This window comes from Abramis brama, assembly GCF_963993115.1.
Source record: "Abramis brama genome assembly, chromosome: 20".
NCBI lineage: Eukaryota > Metazoa > Chordata > Actinopteri > Cypriniformes > Leuciscidae > Abramis > Abramis brama.
Window position 1 is genome coordinate 22,369,205 of NC_139982.1, and position 17,811 is coordinate 22,387,015.

Below are 17,811 nucleotides of genomic sequence, written 5' to 3' on the forward strand. Positions count from 1 at the left end.
TTTTGATTAAAGATTATGAGGGCAAGTGAATTAAAAATAAATGATCTGCACGGATAAATCATTTACGATAAATACAATATCCCATAATTTTTTTTTTTTTAAGTGTCAGGTTTGATTTCATGGTGACTTTGATAATGGGTGACAAGTAATTTTTTGTAATGATCGATCAGTAAATCAAAATTGGTTGGTGGACCTTTAATATAATCAACTAAGGTGATAATTATGAATATTTGCTCTAGATATTATTGCAACATGTTTTTGTATGGGTTTTTTGTTGTTGTTTAATGTGAATCCTTTCAGGACGATGCAACCCATTTGCAAAATCAGATCAAGGCTTTATTTAAGCCTCTTCACCAGCTTTTGGATGATGAAGAAAATGCCAGGCTTAATGAACTAAAACTGGAAAGTCTGAAAGATAAAAGTCAGAAGATCGATGAAGAATTCAGGTTAGCCATTTTACACCCTCCTCCCACAAACATGATTTTTACAGTATAAACAACTTGAAAAGTACATTAGACAATTAATAACAACAATGTTAATATTTACTATTAACAATAATTTAAAAAACTATTTTCTATACATTCTAACCTTAAAATGATGTATTAACTTGAAGAAAAAAAAAACTAAAATCTGTTCCTGACTGTTTCCTACATTTTCAATAGAACTTCAAGGACACAATGATGAGGTAAGCAGAATTTCTTATGGAAGCTAGTTTCCATCATGGAATAAAAAAAGTAATTGGGATTTTTAATCTCACAATTGACTTTTTTTCTCACTATTACAAGTTTATATCTCACAATTCTGAGAAAAAATAAGAATTGCGAGATATAAACTCGTAATTCTGATTTTATTTTTCAAAATTCTAAGTTTATAACTCACAATTCTGATATTATATATCTATTTATCTCAGAATTGTTAAATATAATGATCTCACAATTAAAAAAAGTTAATTGTGACTTTATCTCAGAAGATTATAACTTGCAATTCTGACTTGTTTCTAGGAATTGTGAGATATAGACTTTTCCGTTGGATGAAACAAGCTTCCATAGTTTCTCCTCTAACTATAGATGAAAATTTAAAATTGATCAAATCAGTGCTCGCCGCTGAATGTTTTCCCAGAGCCCAGTGCGAATTCCAGGATCCAGAGATGACTCCAGGAAATCGTATTGACTGTGTCAAGATTGTAGGCAACTTTAATCTCAATGTTTGGAGGAAAGTCAGACGATCTGTCAGTTACAGTGAGTCAATCCATGTAACAATTCAAACACTAGTAAATGCACAAAATTCAACCTTTCTTTTCAATCCATGTCATTTCTGTTTTTAAACTATCTCTCTCTCGATCGATAGATCCGTGTTTCTGGACCCTAACACAGCCAACTTTGACCTGATAGTATCTGCTGATCTGATGAGTGTATAACCTATAACCATAATGTTAGTACCAGAAGTCTTATTTAGTAGTATTTGTCACACATACATCACTGCAGCTAATACACACACACACACCTTATCTGTTATTATTCATTAACTTGATTGAAAGCGGCACAAATGAGAATTTATACCTGTTAAGCTTGCAGTTTGCTAACCTGTACCTTCTGCCTGAAGGCATCAGCTTATCCTCACTAAACTTTGGGTCGTTGGTGATTTTGAAACCCTGTTTCCTCACCACCTCCTCGAAAAGCTTCTGTAGAGTAGTAGGTTGCATTTGGCCAATTATTTTCCCTGCCCTTTTTATACATTTTTGGAGCTGTGATTTTAATTTAACGGACAGGTTACCAAACCAAGCCACAATACCATACCGAACAATAGATTCAATGGCTGCCTTGTAAAACAGTAACATGATGTCCTTGTCCACTCCATGAACTCTTATATGTTGTTACCTGCTCAACGAGTACACCTTCAATTTGAAGTGTGCTGTGATCTCCTAGACCTGGGGTCAAAAATCATTTCTTTGGTTTTATTTACATTAAAGAGCAAGTTATGCCTGTTGCACCATTTCACTACCTCCTCTATCTCCTGTTTATAGATAGAAATGTCTGAACTTTTTGTAAGTAGACTAAGTATGGCCGTATCATCTGAAAATTTAATAATGTGGTTATTTCAAGGAACCAACGGCTTGCCCAGTGGAGTCTGGTGTATCGGACATGAAGGGGAAAATCTTAGTGTCACAGATCCTCTGGAGTCGCACGTCCCACTACTTGGATTTGAGAAACCTGCAATAGTGAGGGTGAAACTGGACATGAGTGCAGGACAGCTGTCATTCTCAGATCGCCTCAGTGAGACTGTCTATCACACCTTCACACACAATTTCACTGAGATGGTCTTTCCATTCTTCTACACAGAGGGCCATTTCCCACTCACTATTTTGCCTCAGGTCAAACCTGAAGAGATCTGAAGAGAAGAATGTTGGCTGTCAGATAAAGTGTTCTTGATTTCCTTATTTTACATTGTTGTGTGTTACTGTTATTAATATGGTCTCTTTAGTTTGTAATTACTTTGAGGAATGTTCAAGAATAATGTGGATTAAGTATTAATGTTACTGATGTAGTCTAAAACAATTCCTGCAATCTCAATTGTATGTTGAGAACAAACATACGAGCTTGCAAGTGGAACTAAAATGCAGAAATGCTCAGATTGTATTAATGAATGTGTGGTGCATGTTCATGACTTTCATAAAGTCAACAGCATAAGATTAAAAAATAACTTTCTACAGCTTATTGATTGTAACTCTCGATTAATGACAAATGAATTCAAACTGAACAAAAACATGGTTTTAGGAGTACAAATATATTTTATTAAACATTATTATTGATTACACAATAATAGCAAATGTTAGCAAATTTAATCAACTCCTCAATAAGGTAAGAATGAAGTAAATCCACCACTTCCATTTTTGCAACCCCATTTTCAAAATGGGGCATGTAAACAGTTATAGTTAAAAAATAAAATAAAAATAAAGCACTTTCATTTGAAAAGAAGTAATAAAAGCATGTCAAAATGGGTATTTTTCAATAATTAGTTAGATTAACACATAAATCAAACTTAAAAATAATGACAAAAATATTACTATAGTGAATTAGGTAAATAAAGATGATTTATATACACCAATTTATATACAAGAAATGTTAGGCTACTTGTTTATGTATAAGCATTTTTTAAACCCAAATACCAAAGAGCAACGTAGGCTACTATTCCGACGCTACGAGCATATAGTGACGTCATAGAATGTCAGCACAATGTGACGTCATAGACTCTGCTATTTCGAGTGAATATCACTGTGCTATTGCGCTCCAGTGTGAACAAGCTCATGAGAGAGAACATTGACAGCTATAAAGCAGGATTTCACAAAGAACAGCGATTTTAGTCTTGAAGATGTTTCTACCTTATTTAAGGTCATCCCGTATCGTTCGCCCGCTAAAACCATCGTCAACCATCAGGCAGTATCACTGTGTGCAGAATGAGATGCCGTCAACTCGACGAGAGTCTGTGGAGTTCACTGGTCAGACACCCACGCACACAACACCACTCATGGTGATTAGAAATGTGCATAAAAATGATCTGACTACACCTAACCAAGTAACCAACAGGCAGCATCACCATGTGCAGATGCCGTCAATCCACCGAGAGTCTGTGAAGCCCACTGGCCAGACACCCACGTTCACTGGATATGGGCATAATAATGACCTGACCCGACCTAACCAGACACCACAGGCGAGAATTTTAACTACAACTAAAAGGCCACACTGTGAAATGAACAAATCTCCAGTCCTGACTCTGCCTCCACTGGCCGGTGCGGCAGCTTTCAAGACGCACAAGCCCCGAGTCGTGACAGGTCGAGCTCCTCTACGACCCCCTGCTCCTGCTGCTCCTGCTGCTGCTCCTACTCCTGCTCCTGCTACTCCTGCTCCTGCTACTCCTGCTCCTGCTCGTCTCCCACAGCTTGTGACTGGCCGGATAGCACTTGTGAACCGGAGCAGTGTGAGGAAACTAGTCAGTGAAGAAAAGCAAAGCCCTCTTCGTCCAATACAAAAGAAAAGCGGCTCTAAAAAGAAGCAGCCATGTAAAGACCAACCACAAAAGCCAGTAAGACTCCTGGCTGTGGCCGATTTTCCGCCAGTGAGTGAATCAGTGCGGGCAGTGATGTGCAGAATAGCGGATGAGCAGCATTCAGAGCGCCAGCGAGCTGCACTGCAGTGAAAGGTTCTGTCCCGCGGCGAGCACCACTGGCCCGCGGTGAGCAGCTGGAACAACTGTACCGCGGCGAGCACTGTCCCGCGGTGAGCACCAATATCCCGCGGTGAGCTGCGGCTGCCAGAGGGAGCAGCGTCAGTGCCGAAAAAATGTGGGTGTGTATCCAACATGAAAAAAAATGGAGAAAAGTGGAACACACGTTTCTGTCGGTCAGCAGACGTGCCAAATATGTCTTGATTTAAGGTAAAAACGCTTATTTTTAACTACTACGTACTATGTTAAAGTATTGAAATTAAGCTTTTGAATCAAGACAACCACAAACAAATTTGTGTTCCAGGATTTGCACTTTGGACGCATAGACGACCACAAGACCCAGATAAGTCCTCTGCACAGACCCAATGGCCAGCTTCAACCCCCTCCCAGGCTCCCACCAAATGCTGGCGTCATGTAGGCCTACTATCCCGATCTTCAAGCAGACAGAACTGGATGAAATATTCTGAATGATATCAATCCACAGTTTGACTTGTGATGCAGCCTGGAATTAAACCACACCATGTTCTTTATCTGGCCAGGGGAGAACTTAACAGCTTTTCAGAACCAAGACCAGATAGGCAGAAGGTTTGAAAATGAAAACTGCCTTTTTTAAATAAACTTTCTCTGATGACTTGTTTTCCTTGATGTACAAGTATACAGCAAACGCTGGGTAGTTAGTGATGCTTGTTGGACAGTCACATGTAAAATAGAATAAATACTTTAGAGCTAGCAGCTGAATATTATGCACAAGCTTTATTTATTTTTAGTATTTATTTATTTTTACTTGTGCAAATTGTGTTAAATGCTGAATCTGTTTATTTTATTGTATTGTATTGCTGTTGCAGAATGTTTAATATGTTTAGTACGTTCTAAGCAGCTAAAAGTTTTATGGCCTGAGAACTACTACTCTGTAAATAATTCAATAACTGTAAATAATAGGTCAAAGTGATTGGAATGGCATGGCTATTGTAAAATTGACACATAATTAAAGTTAAATTATTGTATGTCTGTCTATGTATCTGCCTTTGATGCTCTGCTGTCCAAATGTTTTCTGTTCTTTTGAATTATTTTCTCCTTTTCCCTTTTTTATTACAGAACAAGAACACTTACATAAAAACATACACAGTATATTACAGTACACTACTGTTAAAATAATAGTAGCATCAAAGTAAATAAACAAAAAATAACACAAATTAACCAAATAAATGATCCAGGGAATAACTTTAAATGATTAAACTAGAAAACGTACGTATTCTTGCCGTGACGTCACGCCCCCAAGCCCAATTACATCATCACGTAGTCCATGACCCCCTGTCTTTCTTTTTGTTTATTCGTTTTACATTGTGACTGTTTATATAATGTTTTCAATATAAAAAATAAAAAAAATCACGTAGTCCATGACTGATGCGGCAAATGTTTTTTTTTTTTTTTTTATTATTATTATTAATAAGAGTTTTACTTTATAATTGTTTTCATATGTCCCTGTTCAGTTTGTGAATAAATAGACTCATAACGAATCGAATGAAATTGTTATGATTAAATGAGTCGGTGAATTGACTCGAGAACCACTTGAACCGATTAAATCCAATTCTTGAAGCAATCAATTCAGACTGGTTTATGCTGCGTTCCAGTCCACTTTTAGTCCACGACGGGGGATCCATAGTTATCGAAGTCAGTCACACCTCGACTTTCTTCCAAATAACGCACATTTCATTCATAATATTATACAGGCCTCTATATTTCCTGCACATTTTTGTTTTTCTGAATGGTCTGAATCAGTGGTGTAGTCTAGTTTTTTGTAGTGAGTATACTGTAATATCCAAAATCCCCCCCCCCCCCCCCCCCCCCCCCCCCCCCCCCCCCCCCCCCCCCCCCCCCCACCCCCCCCCCCCACCCCACACACACACACTCAAAAATAAATAAAAAAAATGGTGTTACTTTAAAACACATTTTACTGTGCAATTTCTTTCTAATATATTTGAGTTAGACCGAACTTTTATTTTGGTGGGTTGTAGGCATTTAAGTTTCTGTGTGTTTTAATAAACTATTATTATTATTATTATTATTATTAGGCCTGAAGTATACTTTACTGTGCAATAGTAATATATTTCTGGTATAATTTCTTCAAGTTATACCGAACTTTTATTTTGACAGGTTGTCGTAAAGACAGTTTCTGTGTGTATGAAACGAATGAATGACGATAGTTTTATCAAGTGAAATGGTGAAATTCTCGTCAAGTTACTCATCACAGCTCTGCGATGAAATGCACATGTGTAGCCTACATCATGTCTCAATACAGTGAAACGCTGAAAACACCACGAGCGTGAGTCACGCGTGCTTCTGTGTGTGTGTGTGTGTGTGTGTGTAACAGTTAGTGGAGCACACATTGAGCGCTCATTCCCAGAGACGTGTAGAACAACTGCAGTCTCTTTTAGCTTTAATATTCATAGACACTAGTCCATATCGAGATTTGATTCATTGTACAGCCCTGATTTATTCATTCAAAAATAGCCAAATTCCATGACGTTTCGTGACTGGATTCCGCGATTCGATCCGTCGCTTCGCAAACACAGACAGGTTGAATTTATGAATGAAAGTGTGAAAGTTCTGACACAAAACGAAGTTGATACGTATCCTCACGCTTTTTTAAGTGGGTATACGCAAATCCTTGGCCTTTTCTAGTGGGTATACGGCGTATACCTGCGTATCACGTAGACTACACCACTGGTCTGAATGGCTAATAAAAATAGGTAATACAAAACGATTACTTGGTCGGTCACCACCACCAAGGTGAATTGGTTTAGTCTTGACTTCTGGTCGTGACTCGTGACGTGAGTGACAGTGGGTATGGGGGGATCAGGGGAAATCTGTTGATTGTCGATGTCGAGTGCCAAATAAGAGATGGACAAGAAAGGTCAAAGCCATCAGGTGCCCAATTTAGATACGAGCGAAAGATAAAGGTATGCAATGCAACTATGTTTTCTCTGTATGATTACGGTATCCATGATGTCATGAATGAAGGGGCAATATTAATTGGTGGGTATAACTCTTATTTGTTTGCCTTTTTGCTATGATTCTTGCTATGCTTAACAATAAGGTTTTAACTCAAACGAGACCTACCATAATATTGTTCTTTGCAACAAAACAGTTACAAGTTCAGTTATTACACTGCAATAATGCTTTTCTTACTTAGTATTTTTGTCTTGTTTCCAGTCCAAATATCAAACATTTCTTAAAGAGGCATAACGTTAAGTGTCTCGAGACAGTGTCCACTGTGCAGATAAATATCTGCTAATGATCCTTCCCTTAACTTGGCTCTGAGAAACCTGTCCTATCCATTCCTGGATCACAGGCGCTATCTAGAGGAGCTGTGTGAAGTTTACAAAAAAGCCTTACAAAAAAAAGGTTTATAGTCTATTGTCAACAGTGTAGCAATGCATGAAGCACAGCTCACACAAAAGTCACTTTCAATTATGTAATCTGTGTAGGGAAATGTTTTTGGATTTTTAAATGATTTTAGATCACATAACCAGTCAAATTCTGCTCTACAGCAACCTCATGTGATCCACCCCTAAACATAGCCATCACTGAGGCAGAGGTAGAATAGATCATACAAAAACATACAAATGAGATCATACAGATCCATATGAATTAGCCACGAATTCATCAAAATGTAAAATAATTACAAATTGCCATGAGATTGTGTTATTTTTGGAGCACCACTATTATTGGACTCTGGGTAATAAATTAAAGTCGGCATGAAACGGAAGTTGCGATAGTATTTTTTTTTCTTTTTTTTTCTGTGATGTATATCCGAGTGAAACGGCTCCATGAACAAGAAAAAAAAATGTACGGTGGGACTTGATTTTGTCCATGGGGAATTGATTAGATGGTTGTGGTTTGCTATTGGTCTATCTCATGTGAGTGACAGGTTGCCCCGCCCTCGCGCCAGTAAACACATCATCAGAGAAGAGAAGAGATGTCACTGCAAGAGGGAGGGGAAGTTATTTTGATTAAAGATTATGAGGGCAAGTGAATTAAAAATAAATGATGATCTGCACGGATAAATCATTTACGATAAATACAATATCCCATAATTTTTTTTTTTTTTAATTGTCAGGTTTGATTTCATGGTGACTTTGATAATGGGTGACAAGTAATTTTTTGTGCAGCTTTTGGATGATGAAGAAAATGCCAGGCTTAATGAACTAAAACTGGAAAGTCTGAAAGATAAAAGTCAGAAGATCGATGAAGAATTCAGGTTAGCCATTTTACACCCTCCTCCCACAAACATAATTTTTACAGTATAAACAACTTGAAAAGTACATTATACAATTAATAACAACAATGTTAATATTTACTATTAACAATAATTTAAAAAACTATTTTCTATACATTCTAACCTTAAAATGATGTATTAACTTGAAGAAGAAAAAAAAAACTAAAATCTGTTCCTGACTGTTTCCTACATTTTCAATAGAACTTCAAGGACACAATGATGAGGTAAGCAGAATTTCTTATGGAAGCTAGTTTCCATCATGGAATAAAAAAGGTAATTGGGATTTTTAATCTCACAATTGACTTTTTTTCTCACTATTACAAGTTTATATCTCACAATTCTGAGAAAAAATAAGAATTGCGAGATATAAACTCGTAATTCTGATTTTATTTTTCAAAATTCTAAGTTTATAACTCACAATTCTGATATTATATATCTATTTATCTCAGAATTGTTAAATATAATGATCTCACAATTAAAAAAAGTTAATTGTGACTTTATCTCAGAAGATTATAACTTGCAATTCTGACTTGTTTCTAGGAATTGTGAGATATAGACTTTTCCGTTGGATGAAACAAGCTTCCATAGTTTCTCCTCTAACTATAGATGAAAATTTAAAATTGATCAAATCAGTGCTCGCCGCTGAATGTTTTCCCAGAGCCCAGTGCGAATTCCAGGATCCAGAGATGACTCCAGGAAATCGTATTGACTGTGTCAAGTTTGTAGGCAACTTTAATCTCAATGTTTGGAGGAAAGTCAGACGATCTGTCAGTTACAGTGAGTCAATCCATGTAACAGTTCAAACACTAGTAAATGCACAAAATTCAACCTTTCTTTTCAATCCATGTCATTTCTGTTTTTAAACTATCTCTCTCTCGATCGATAGATCCTGTGTTTCTGGACCCTAACACAGCCAACTTTGACCTGATAGTATCTGCTGATCTGATGAGTGTGAGGCATAAATACGAGAGGAGATTCCCAATAACCTGGAGAGATTTGATCATTGTCCCTGTGTGCTTACCGTCCTGGATACCGTCCACATACATAATATTGCACCAGTGCCCTATCATTACACAACCTATAACCATAATGTTAGTACCAGAAGTCTTATTTAGTAGTATTTGTCACACATACATCACTGCAGCTAATACACACACACACACCTTATCTGTTATTATTCATTAACTTGATTGAAAGCGGCACAAATGAGAATTTATACCTGTTAAGCTTGCAGTTTGCTAACCTGTACCTTCTGCCTGAAGGCATCAGCTCATCCTCACTAAACTTTGGGTCGTTGGTGATTTTGAAACCCTGGTTCCTCACCACCTCCTCGAAAAGCTTCTGTAGAGTAGTAGGTTGCATTTGGCCATTTATTTTCCCTGCCCTTTTTATACATTTTTGGAGCTGTGATTTTAATTTAACGGACAGGTTACCAAACCAAGCCACAATACCATACCGAACAATAGATTCAATGGCTGCCTTGTAAAACAGTAACATGATGTCCTTGTCCACTCCATGAACTCTTATATGTTGTTACCTGCTCAACGAGTACACCTTCAATTTGAAGTGTGCTGTGATCTCCTAGACCTGGGGTCAAAAATCATTTCTTTGGTTTTATTTACATTAAAGAGCAAGTTATGCCTGTTGCACCATTTCACTACCTCCTCTATCTCCTGTTTATAGATAGAAATGTCTGAACTTTTTGTAAGTAGACTAAGTATGGCCGTATCATCTGAAAATGTAATAATGTGGTTATTTCAAGGAACCAACGGCTTGCCCAGTGGAGTCTGGTGTATCGGACATGAAGGGGAAAATCTTAGTGTCACAGATCCTCTGGAGTCGCACGTCCCACTACTTGGATTTGAGAAACCTGCAATAGTGAGGGTGAAACTGGACATGAGTGCAGGACAGCTGTCATTCTCAGATCGCCTCAGTGAGACTGTCTATCACACCTTCACACACAATTTCACTGAGATGGTCTTTCCATTCTTCTACACAGAGGGCCATTTCCCACTCACTATTTTGCCTCAGGTCAAACCTGAAGAGATCTGAAGAGAAGAATGTTGGCTGTCAGATAAAGTGTTCTTGATTTCCTTATTTTACATTGTTGTGTGTTACTGTTATTAATATGGTCTCTTTAGTTTGTAATTACTTTGAGGAATGTTCAAGAATAATGTGGATTAAGTATTAATGTTACTGATGTAGTCTAAAACAATTCCTGCAATCTCAATTGTATGTTGAGAACAAACATACGAGCTTGCAAGTGGAACTAAAATGCAGAAATGCTCAGATTGTATTAATGAATGTGTGGTGCATGTTCATGACTTTCATAAAGTCAACAGCATAAGATTAAAAAATAACTTTCTACAGCTTATTGATTGTAACTCTCGATTAATGACAAATGAATTCAAACTGAACAAAAACATGGTTTTAGGAGTACAAATATATTTTATTAAACATTATTATTGATTACACAATAATAGCAAATGTTAGCAAATTTAATCAACTCCTCAATAAGGTAAGAATGAAGTAAATCCACCACTTCCATTTTTGCAACCCCATTTTCAAAATGGGGCATGTAAACAGTTATAGTTAAAAAATAAAATAAAAATAAAGCACTTTCATTTGAAAAGAAGTAATAAAAGCATGTCAAAATGGGTATTTTTCAATAATTAGTTAGATTAACACATAAATCAAACTTAAAAATAATGACAAAAATATTACTATAGTGAATTAGGTAAATAAAGATGATTTATATACACCAATTTATATACAAGAAATGTTAGGCTACTTGTTTATGTATAAGCATTTTTTAAACCCAAATACCAAAGAGCAACGTAGGCTACTATTCCGACGCTACGAGCATTCTATGACGTCACATAATGTCAGCACAATGTGACGTCATAGACTCTGCTATTTCGAGTGAATATCACTGTGCTATTGCGCTCCAGTGTGAACAAGCTCATGAGAGAGAACATTGACAGCTATAAAGCAGGATTTCACAAAGAACAGCGATTTTAGTCTTGAAGATGTTTCTACCTTATTTAAGGTCATCCCGTATCGTTCGCCCGCTAAAACCATCGTCAACCATCAGGCAGTATCACTGTGTGCAGAATGAGATGCCGTCAACTCGACGAGAGTCTGTGGAGTTCACTGGTCAGACACCCACGCACACAACACCACTCATGGTGATTAGAAATGTGCATAAAAATGATCTGACTACACCTAACCAAGTAACCAACAGGCAGCATCACCGTGTGCAGATGCCGTCAATCCACCGAGAGTCTGTGAAGCCCACTGGCCAGGCACCCACGTTCACTGGATATGGGCATAATAATGACCTGACCCGACCTAACCAGACACCACAGGCGAGAATTTTAACTACAACTAAAAGGCCACACTGTGAAATGAACAAATCTCCAGTCCTGACTCTGCCTCCACTGGCCGGTGCGGCTGCTTTCAAGACGCACAAGCCCCGAGTCGTGACAGGTCGAGCTCCTCTACGACCCCCTGCTCCTGCTGCTCCTACTCCTGCTCCTGCTCCTCCTGCTGCTGCTCCTACTCCTGCTCCTGCTACTCCTGCTCCTGCTACTCCTGCTCCTGCTCGTCTCCCACAGCTTGTGACTGGCCGGATAGCACTTGTGAACCGGAGCAGTGTGAGGAAACTAGTCAGTGAAGAAAAGCAGAGCCCTCTTCGTCCAATACAAAAGAAAAGCGGCTCTAAAAAGAAGCAGCCATGTAAAGACCAACCGCAAAAGCCAGTAAGACTCCTGGCTGTGGCCGATTTTCCGCCAGTGAGTGAATCAGTGCGGGCAGTGATGTGCAGAATAGCGGATGAGCAGCATTCAGAGCGCCAGCGAGCTGCACTGCAGTGAAAGGTTCTGTCCCGCGGCGAGCACCACTGGCCCGCGGTGAGCAGCTGGAACAACTGTACCGCGGCGAGCACTGTCCCGCGGTGAGCACCAATATCCCGCGGTGAGCTGCGGCTGCCAGAGGGAGCAGCGTCAGTGCCGAAAAAATGTGGGTGTGTATCCAACATGAAAAAAAATGGAGAAAAGTGGAACACACGTTTCTGTCGGTCAGCAGACGTGCCAAATATGTCTTGATTTAAGGTAAAAACGCTTATTTTTAACTACTACGTACTATGTTAAAGTATTGAAATTAAGCTTTTGAATCAAGACAACCACAAACAAATTTGTGTTCCAGGATTTGCACTTTGGACGCATAGACGACCACAAGACCCAGACAAGTCCTCTGCACAGACCCAATGGCCAGCTTCAACCCCCTCCCAGGCTCCCACCAAATGCTGGCGTCATGTAGGCCTACTATCCTGATCTTCAAGCAGACAGAACTGGATGAAATATTCTGAATGATATCAATCCACAGTTTGACTTGTGATGCAGCCTGGAATTAAACCACACCATGTTCTTTATCTGGCCAGGGGAGAACTGAGCCTGCATGGTTTCTTTGTTCATTTAACAAAATCAAATCAAATGGTTAACAGCTTTTCAGAACCAAGACCAGATAGGCAGAAGGTTTGAAAATGAAAACTGCCTTTTTTAAATAAACTTTCTCTGATGACTTGTTTTCCTTGATGTACAAGTATACAGCAAACACTGGGTAGTTAGTGATGCTTGTTGGACAGTCACATGTAAAATAGAATAAATACTTTAGAGCTAGCAGCTGAATATTATGTACAAGCTTTATTTATTTTTAGTATTTATTTATTTTTACTTGTGCAAATTGTGTTAAATGCTGAATCTGTTTATTTTATTGTATTATATTGCTGTTGCAGAATGTTTAATATGTTTAGTATGTTCTAAGCAGCTAAAAGTTTTATGGCCTGAGAACTACTACTCTGTAAATAATTCAATAACTGTAAATAATAGTACTGTAGGACAGGTCAACAGTGAGTGATTGGAATGGCATGGCTATTGTAAAATTGACACATAATTAAAGTTAAATTATTGTATGTCTGTCTGTATCTGCCTTTGATGCTCTGCTGTCCAAATGTTTTCTGTTCTTTTGAATTATTTTCTCCTTTTCCCTTTTTTATTACAGAACAAGAACACTTACATAAAAACATACACAGTATATTACAGTAGGCCTACACTACTGTTAAAATAATAGTAGCATCAAAGTAAATAAACAAAAAATAACACAAATTAACCAACTAAATGATCCAGGGAATAACTTTAAATGATTAAACTAGAAAACGTACGTATTCTTGCCGTGACGTCACGCCCCCAAGCCCAATTACATCATCACGTCCATGACCCCCTGTCTTTCTTTTTGTTTATTCGTTTTACATTGTGACTGTTTACATAATGTTTTCAATATAAAAATAAAAAAATCACGTAGTCCATGACATAGGGGAGAGTGGGGTAAAATGAGCCAGTGGGTAAGTTGACCCACCCCCTGTTTCTAGGAAACTATGCACATTTGGTGTCATGGGACCATACATTTTGAAGGACTCCATATTACTGTGAAGAGGAGAAGCACATGGGACAAGAGGGAAGTTGTCTTTTCCACAAAAACACCTTTTTTGCTTGTTAAAGTAAATTTTCTGCATTTCAGGTATATTTGCCGTTTTGTCAAAGCAAATTGATCTAGGTCTAAAGTTGTGTATGGTACATGTTGGTGATTTGTCAACATTTAAAACCATGTGAATCATTAAGCTAAAGGTTATCCTGAATTGCTAAGCTAGGCCGTTTTTACCAAAATGGTGACTATGGGGCAAAGTGAGCCAGATGATGTGGGGTAAATTGAACCAGTGGTTCAACCTTTTTGAAATGGAGAAAATCGACTGAAATGTGTTGAAATAAAATATCTTTGTATAAGAAACATATTAAACTGCTATTAACATTTATATGCCCTAATATTTCATAAAAACAATACAGTCGGCCGAAATATGAAAGACAATATTTTGTTGACTAGTTTTGGATAAATTATAAAGTTTTTTAAAATAGACTATTGCCACATCAAATAAGCTTTTGTTTAGCAATTTCTGCTCATATGTTATATATATATATATATATATATATATATATATATATATATATATATATATATATATATGTATATATATGTATATATATATATATCTGTATATATATATGTATATATATATATATATATATATATATATATATATATATATATATATATATATATGCACAGTATTTATTTATTTTTGTCAAAAATAAAGTCATCAGCTAAGATGTTACTATAGTATTTGTTCCAATAGGCTATATTCAAATAAATGAATACATATAGTAAAATGTAGGCCTATAATTTATTTTTTACAAAGAAAGAGTACACTTGAAATATTGATGAAATTGTAATTGTTGTTGTAATTGTAATCTTTTTAATAAAATAGCAAAAAATATATTTACAAGGTAGATAAGCTAAATCTTAAAAGGTCAATATAAGCCTTCTCTTTAAATTATTTGTATTGTGCTTTATATTAGTGACACATTTGGGCAGAAGATTTTGTTTTTTTAATAACCACGCATAAACATTATTCTCTCAAAAATACAAACATGTACATACATGTTGCACACATATTATGGTAGCCCTGTTTTGTGCTAAATAGTGCATTTACACCTTTGCCATTAATATGTGTATAAGCAACTGAAAAAAGCACAAATGTCAGGGCATTTCAAAACATCCCAAGGGCCCCAAAAACACCTCAGACCCCAGAGGGTTAACATTGTTTAGAAAGGTAAGTGTGTTATAACCTGATAATGGACACCTCGTCGGGCATTAACCCTTACATAATGGACACCTCGAAGGGCATTAACCCGCTTATACCATGGTTACTTACGAAAGAAATATTTAATCAATTAATAATACTTTAATGTGTTTTAGAGTAAAAATCGTGAGGGTTTTTATTTATTAAGTCGAGCGCACTATTTAATATCTCCCGTATACAGGCGTTGCCAAGCAACGTGGCCACAGCGACCCGACCGCAGCAGTTGATCAGTGAGTTTGAGCCAGCGCAATCATTTATAACTGTCATCAGGCAAATTGACGGGACGCCTTTCCTAGGTGTCCATTATCACTTTTTAATGGACACCCTGCAGCCAATCAGAATCGAGTATTCACCCAGACCATGGTATAATAAATTATTATTTTAAAGAGGCAAGTTTTTTTATTATTATGCTTGCATAAAAAAGCGAAAGATAGGATGGTCAATTTACCCCCAGATGGCTCAATTTACCCACTGACTGGGATCAACTTACCCCTAGCCTGGGGTAAGTTGAGTCACATGAACACTTTTTTTTCTGAGGTCATATTTTCAAGGCTCTTTGTCATAGGTGCATTTTTTAATTTTCAGTTTATAGGCAACATCCCAAATTAACAGTGGATGTCTTCATTGTACTTCTGTCTCAATTTCCCTTGCCTTGAGATCCACATAAGTAAAAACTGGCTCATCTTACCCCACTCTCCCCTACTGATGCGGCAAATATTTTTATTATAATTTTTATTATTATTATTAATAAGAGTTTTACTTTATAATTGTTTTCATATGTCCCTGTTCAGTTTGTGAATAAATAGACTCATAACGAATCGAATGAAATTGTTATGATTAAATGAGTCGGTGAATTGATCTTTTGGGGTTTTTTAGACACGCACTTGCGAACTTCCCTAAGCACTTCCCCTCGAGGGAATCCCCGCCGCCATTTTGAAGTGCGTTCCACTCTATGGTTCCACTTCGTGAAGTGGACGAGGGAAGTTTAGATCTATGGTTTAGATGGACAGACGAGTCTACTTCATATGTACACTTCAGGCACCTATATGTCCCACAATGCAGTACGATTGTGACGTCACCACATGTTTCGTCTAATCACCACCACAACAAACAACTCTATGATATATTAATTCAATTTTTTTTAATTGAAAACAACCCAAACACCATATATACATTTGGATGCTGCATTAAACAAATTCTTAAAGGGAAAACAAATGTAAATAATAAATCAACTCCACAGCTGGGGGGGGGGACGACGACGGGGGATCCATATAGTTATCGAAGTCAGTCACACCTCGACTTTCTTCCAAATAACCCACATTTCATTCATAATATTATACAGGCCTCTATATTTTCTGCACATTTTTGTTTTTCTGAATGGTCTGAATGGCTAATAAAAATAGGTAATACAAAACGATTACTTGGTCGGTCACCACCACCAAGGTGAATTGGTTTAGTCTTGACTTCTGGTCGTGACTCGTGACGTGAGTGACAGTGGGTATGGGGGGATCAGGGGAAATCTGTTGATTGTCGATGTCGAGTGCCAAATAAGAGATGGACAAGAAAGGTCAAAGCCATCAGGTGCCCAATTTAGATACGAGCGAAAGATAAAGGTATGCAATGCAACTATGTTTTCTCTGTATGATTACGGTATCCATGATGTCATGAATGAAGGGGCAATATTAATTGGTGGGTATAACTCTTATTTGTTTGCCTTTTTGCTATGATTCTTGCTATGCTTAACAATAAGGTTTTAACTCAAACACGAGATCTACCATAATATTGTTCTTTGCAACAAAACAGTTACAAGTTCAGTTATTACACTGCAAAAATGCTTTTCTTATTTTTGTCTTGTTTCCAGTCCAAATATCAAACATTTCTTAAAGAGGCATAACGTTATTTTACTAAAGTAGTAAAATGACATAAGATATTAAGTTTTGTTTTCTGGGGAAATAAATAAAAATTGAGTTTTTGCTTAAAACAAGCAAAACATGATCTGGCAATGGGGTAAGAAAAAATATATTGGGGGGGGGGGGGGGGGCGCTCGAAGGGTGTGTCGCCCAGGGTGTAATTCAATGTAGAACCGTCCGCCACTGACTGGAACGCAGCATTAGTAAAAGGGTTGATTCGAAACACTGAAAAGAATCGGATATCGCTGTTCATTCTTCAAAGCGGACTGTAGTTCATACGTCAGTGACGTGAGGGAATTGATTGAAGTGAACCACGGCTCTGAAGTGAACGACTGGGTTAGGGGTTAAGTGCAAGAGATGGCGTCGAAACGTCCGTTTTGCGATGCAGACTTTATGTGTCCCGTTTGTCGTGATTTTTTCGATCACCCAGTGGTGCTTCCGTGCGGCCACAGTGGCTGCAAAGACTGTATTGAGCAGTACTGGAGAGTAAGTGTCTCGAGACAGTGTCCACTGTGCAGATAAATATCTGCTAATGATCCTTCCCTTAACTTGGCTCTGAGAAACCTGTCCTATCCATTCCTGGATCACAGGCGCTATCTAGAGGAGCTGTGTGAAGTTTACAAAAAAGCCTTACAAAAAAAAGGATT

At 37.5% G+C, this 17,811-nt stretch overlaps 1 protein-coding gene and 1 long non-coding RNA gene across 2 annotated transcripts; both read left to right on the forward strand.

The window, feature by feature from the left end:
* Positions 1-9,140: 9,140 nt before the first annotated feature.
* Positions 9,141-10,864, forward strand: LOC311071152. The gene is made up of 3 exons (XR_014603773.1): positions 9,141-9,277; positions 9,387-9,591; positions 10,263-10,864. It is a non-coding gene; the product is annotated as an uncharacterized lncRNA (long non-coding RNA).
* Positions 10,865-11,899: 1,035 nt separating this feature from the next.
* LOC311071050 (uncharacterized protein) lies at positions 11,900-13,346 on the forward strand. The gene is made up of 2 exons (XM_084095264.1): positions 11,900-12,612; positions 12,707-13,346. The coding sequence occupies exon 1, from the start codon at positions 11,908-11,910 to the stop codon at positions 12,373-12,375; it is 468 nt and encodes a 155-aa protein (XP_083951390.1). The 5' UTR covers positions 11,900-11,907; the 3' UTR covers positions 12,376-12,612; positions 12,707-13,346.
* The last annotated feature ends 4,465 nt before the right edge of the window (positions 13,347-17,811 follow it).

Coding starts and splice junctions, on each gene's coding strand:
- LOC311071050 (XM_084095264.1), top strand. CDS start 11,908: ATGAACAAATCTCCAGTCCTGACTCTGCCTCCACTGGCCGGTGCGGCT.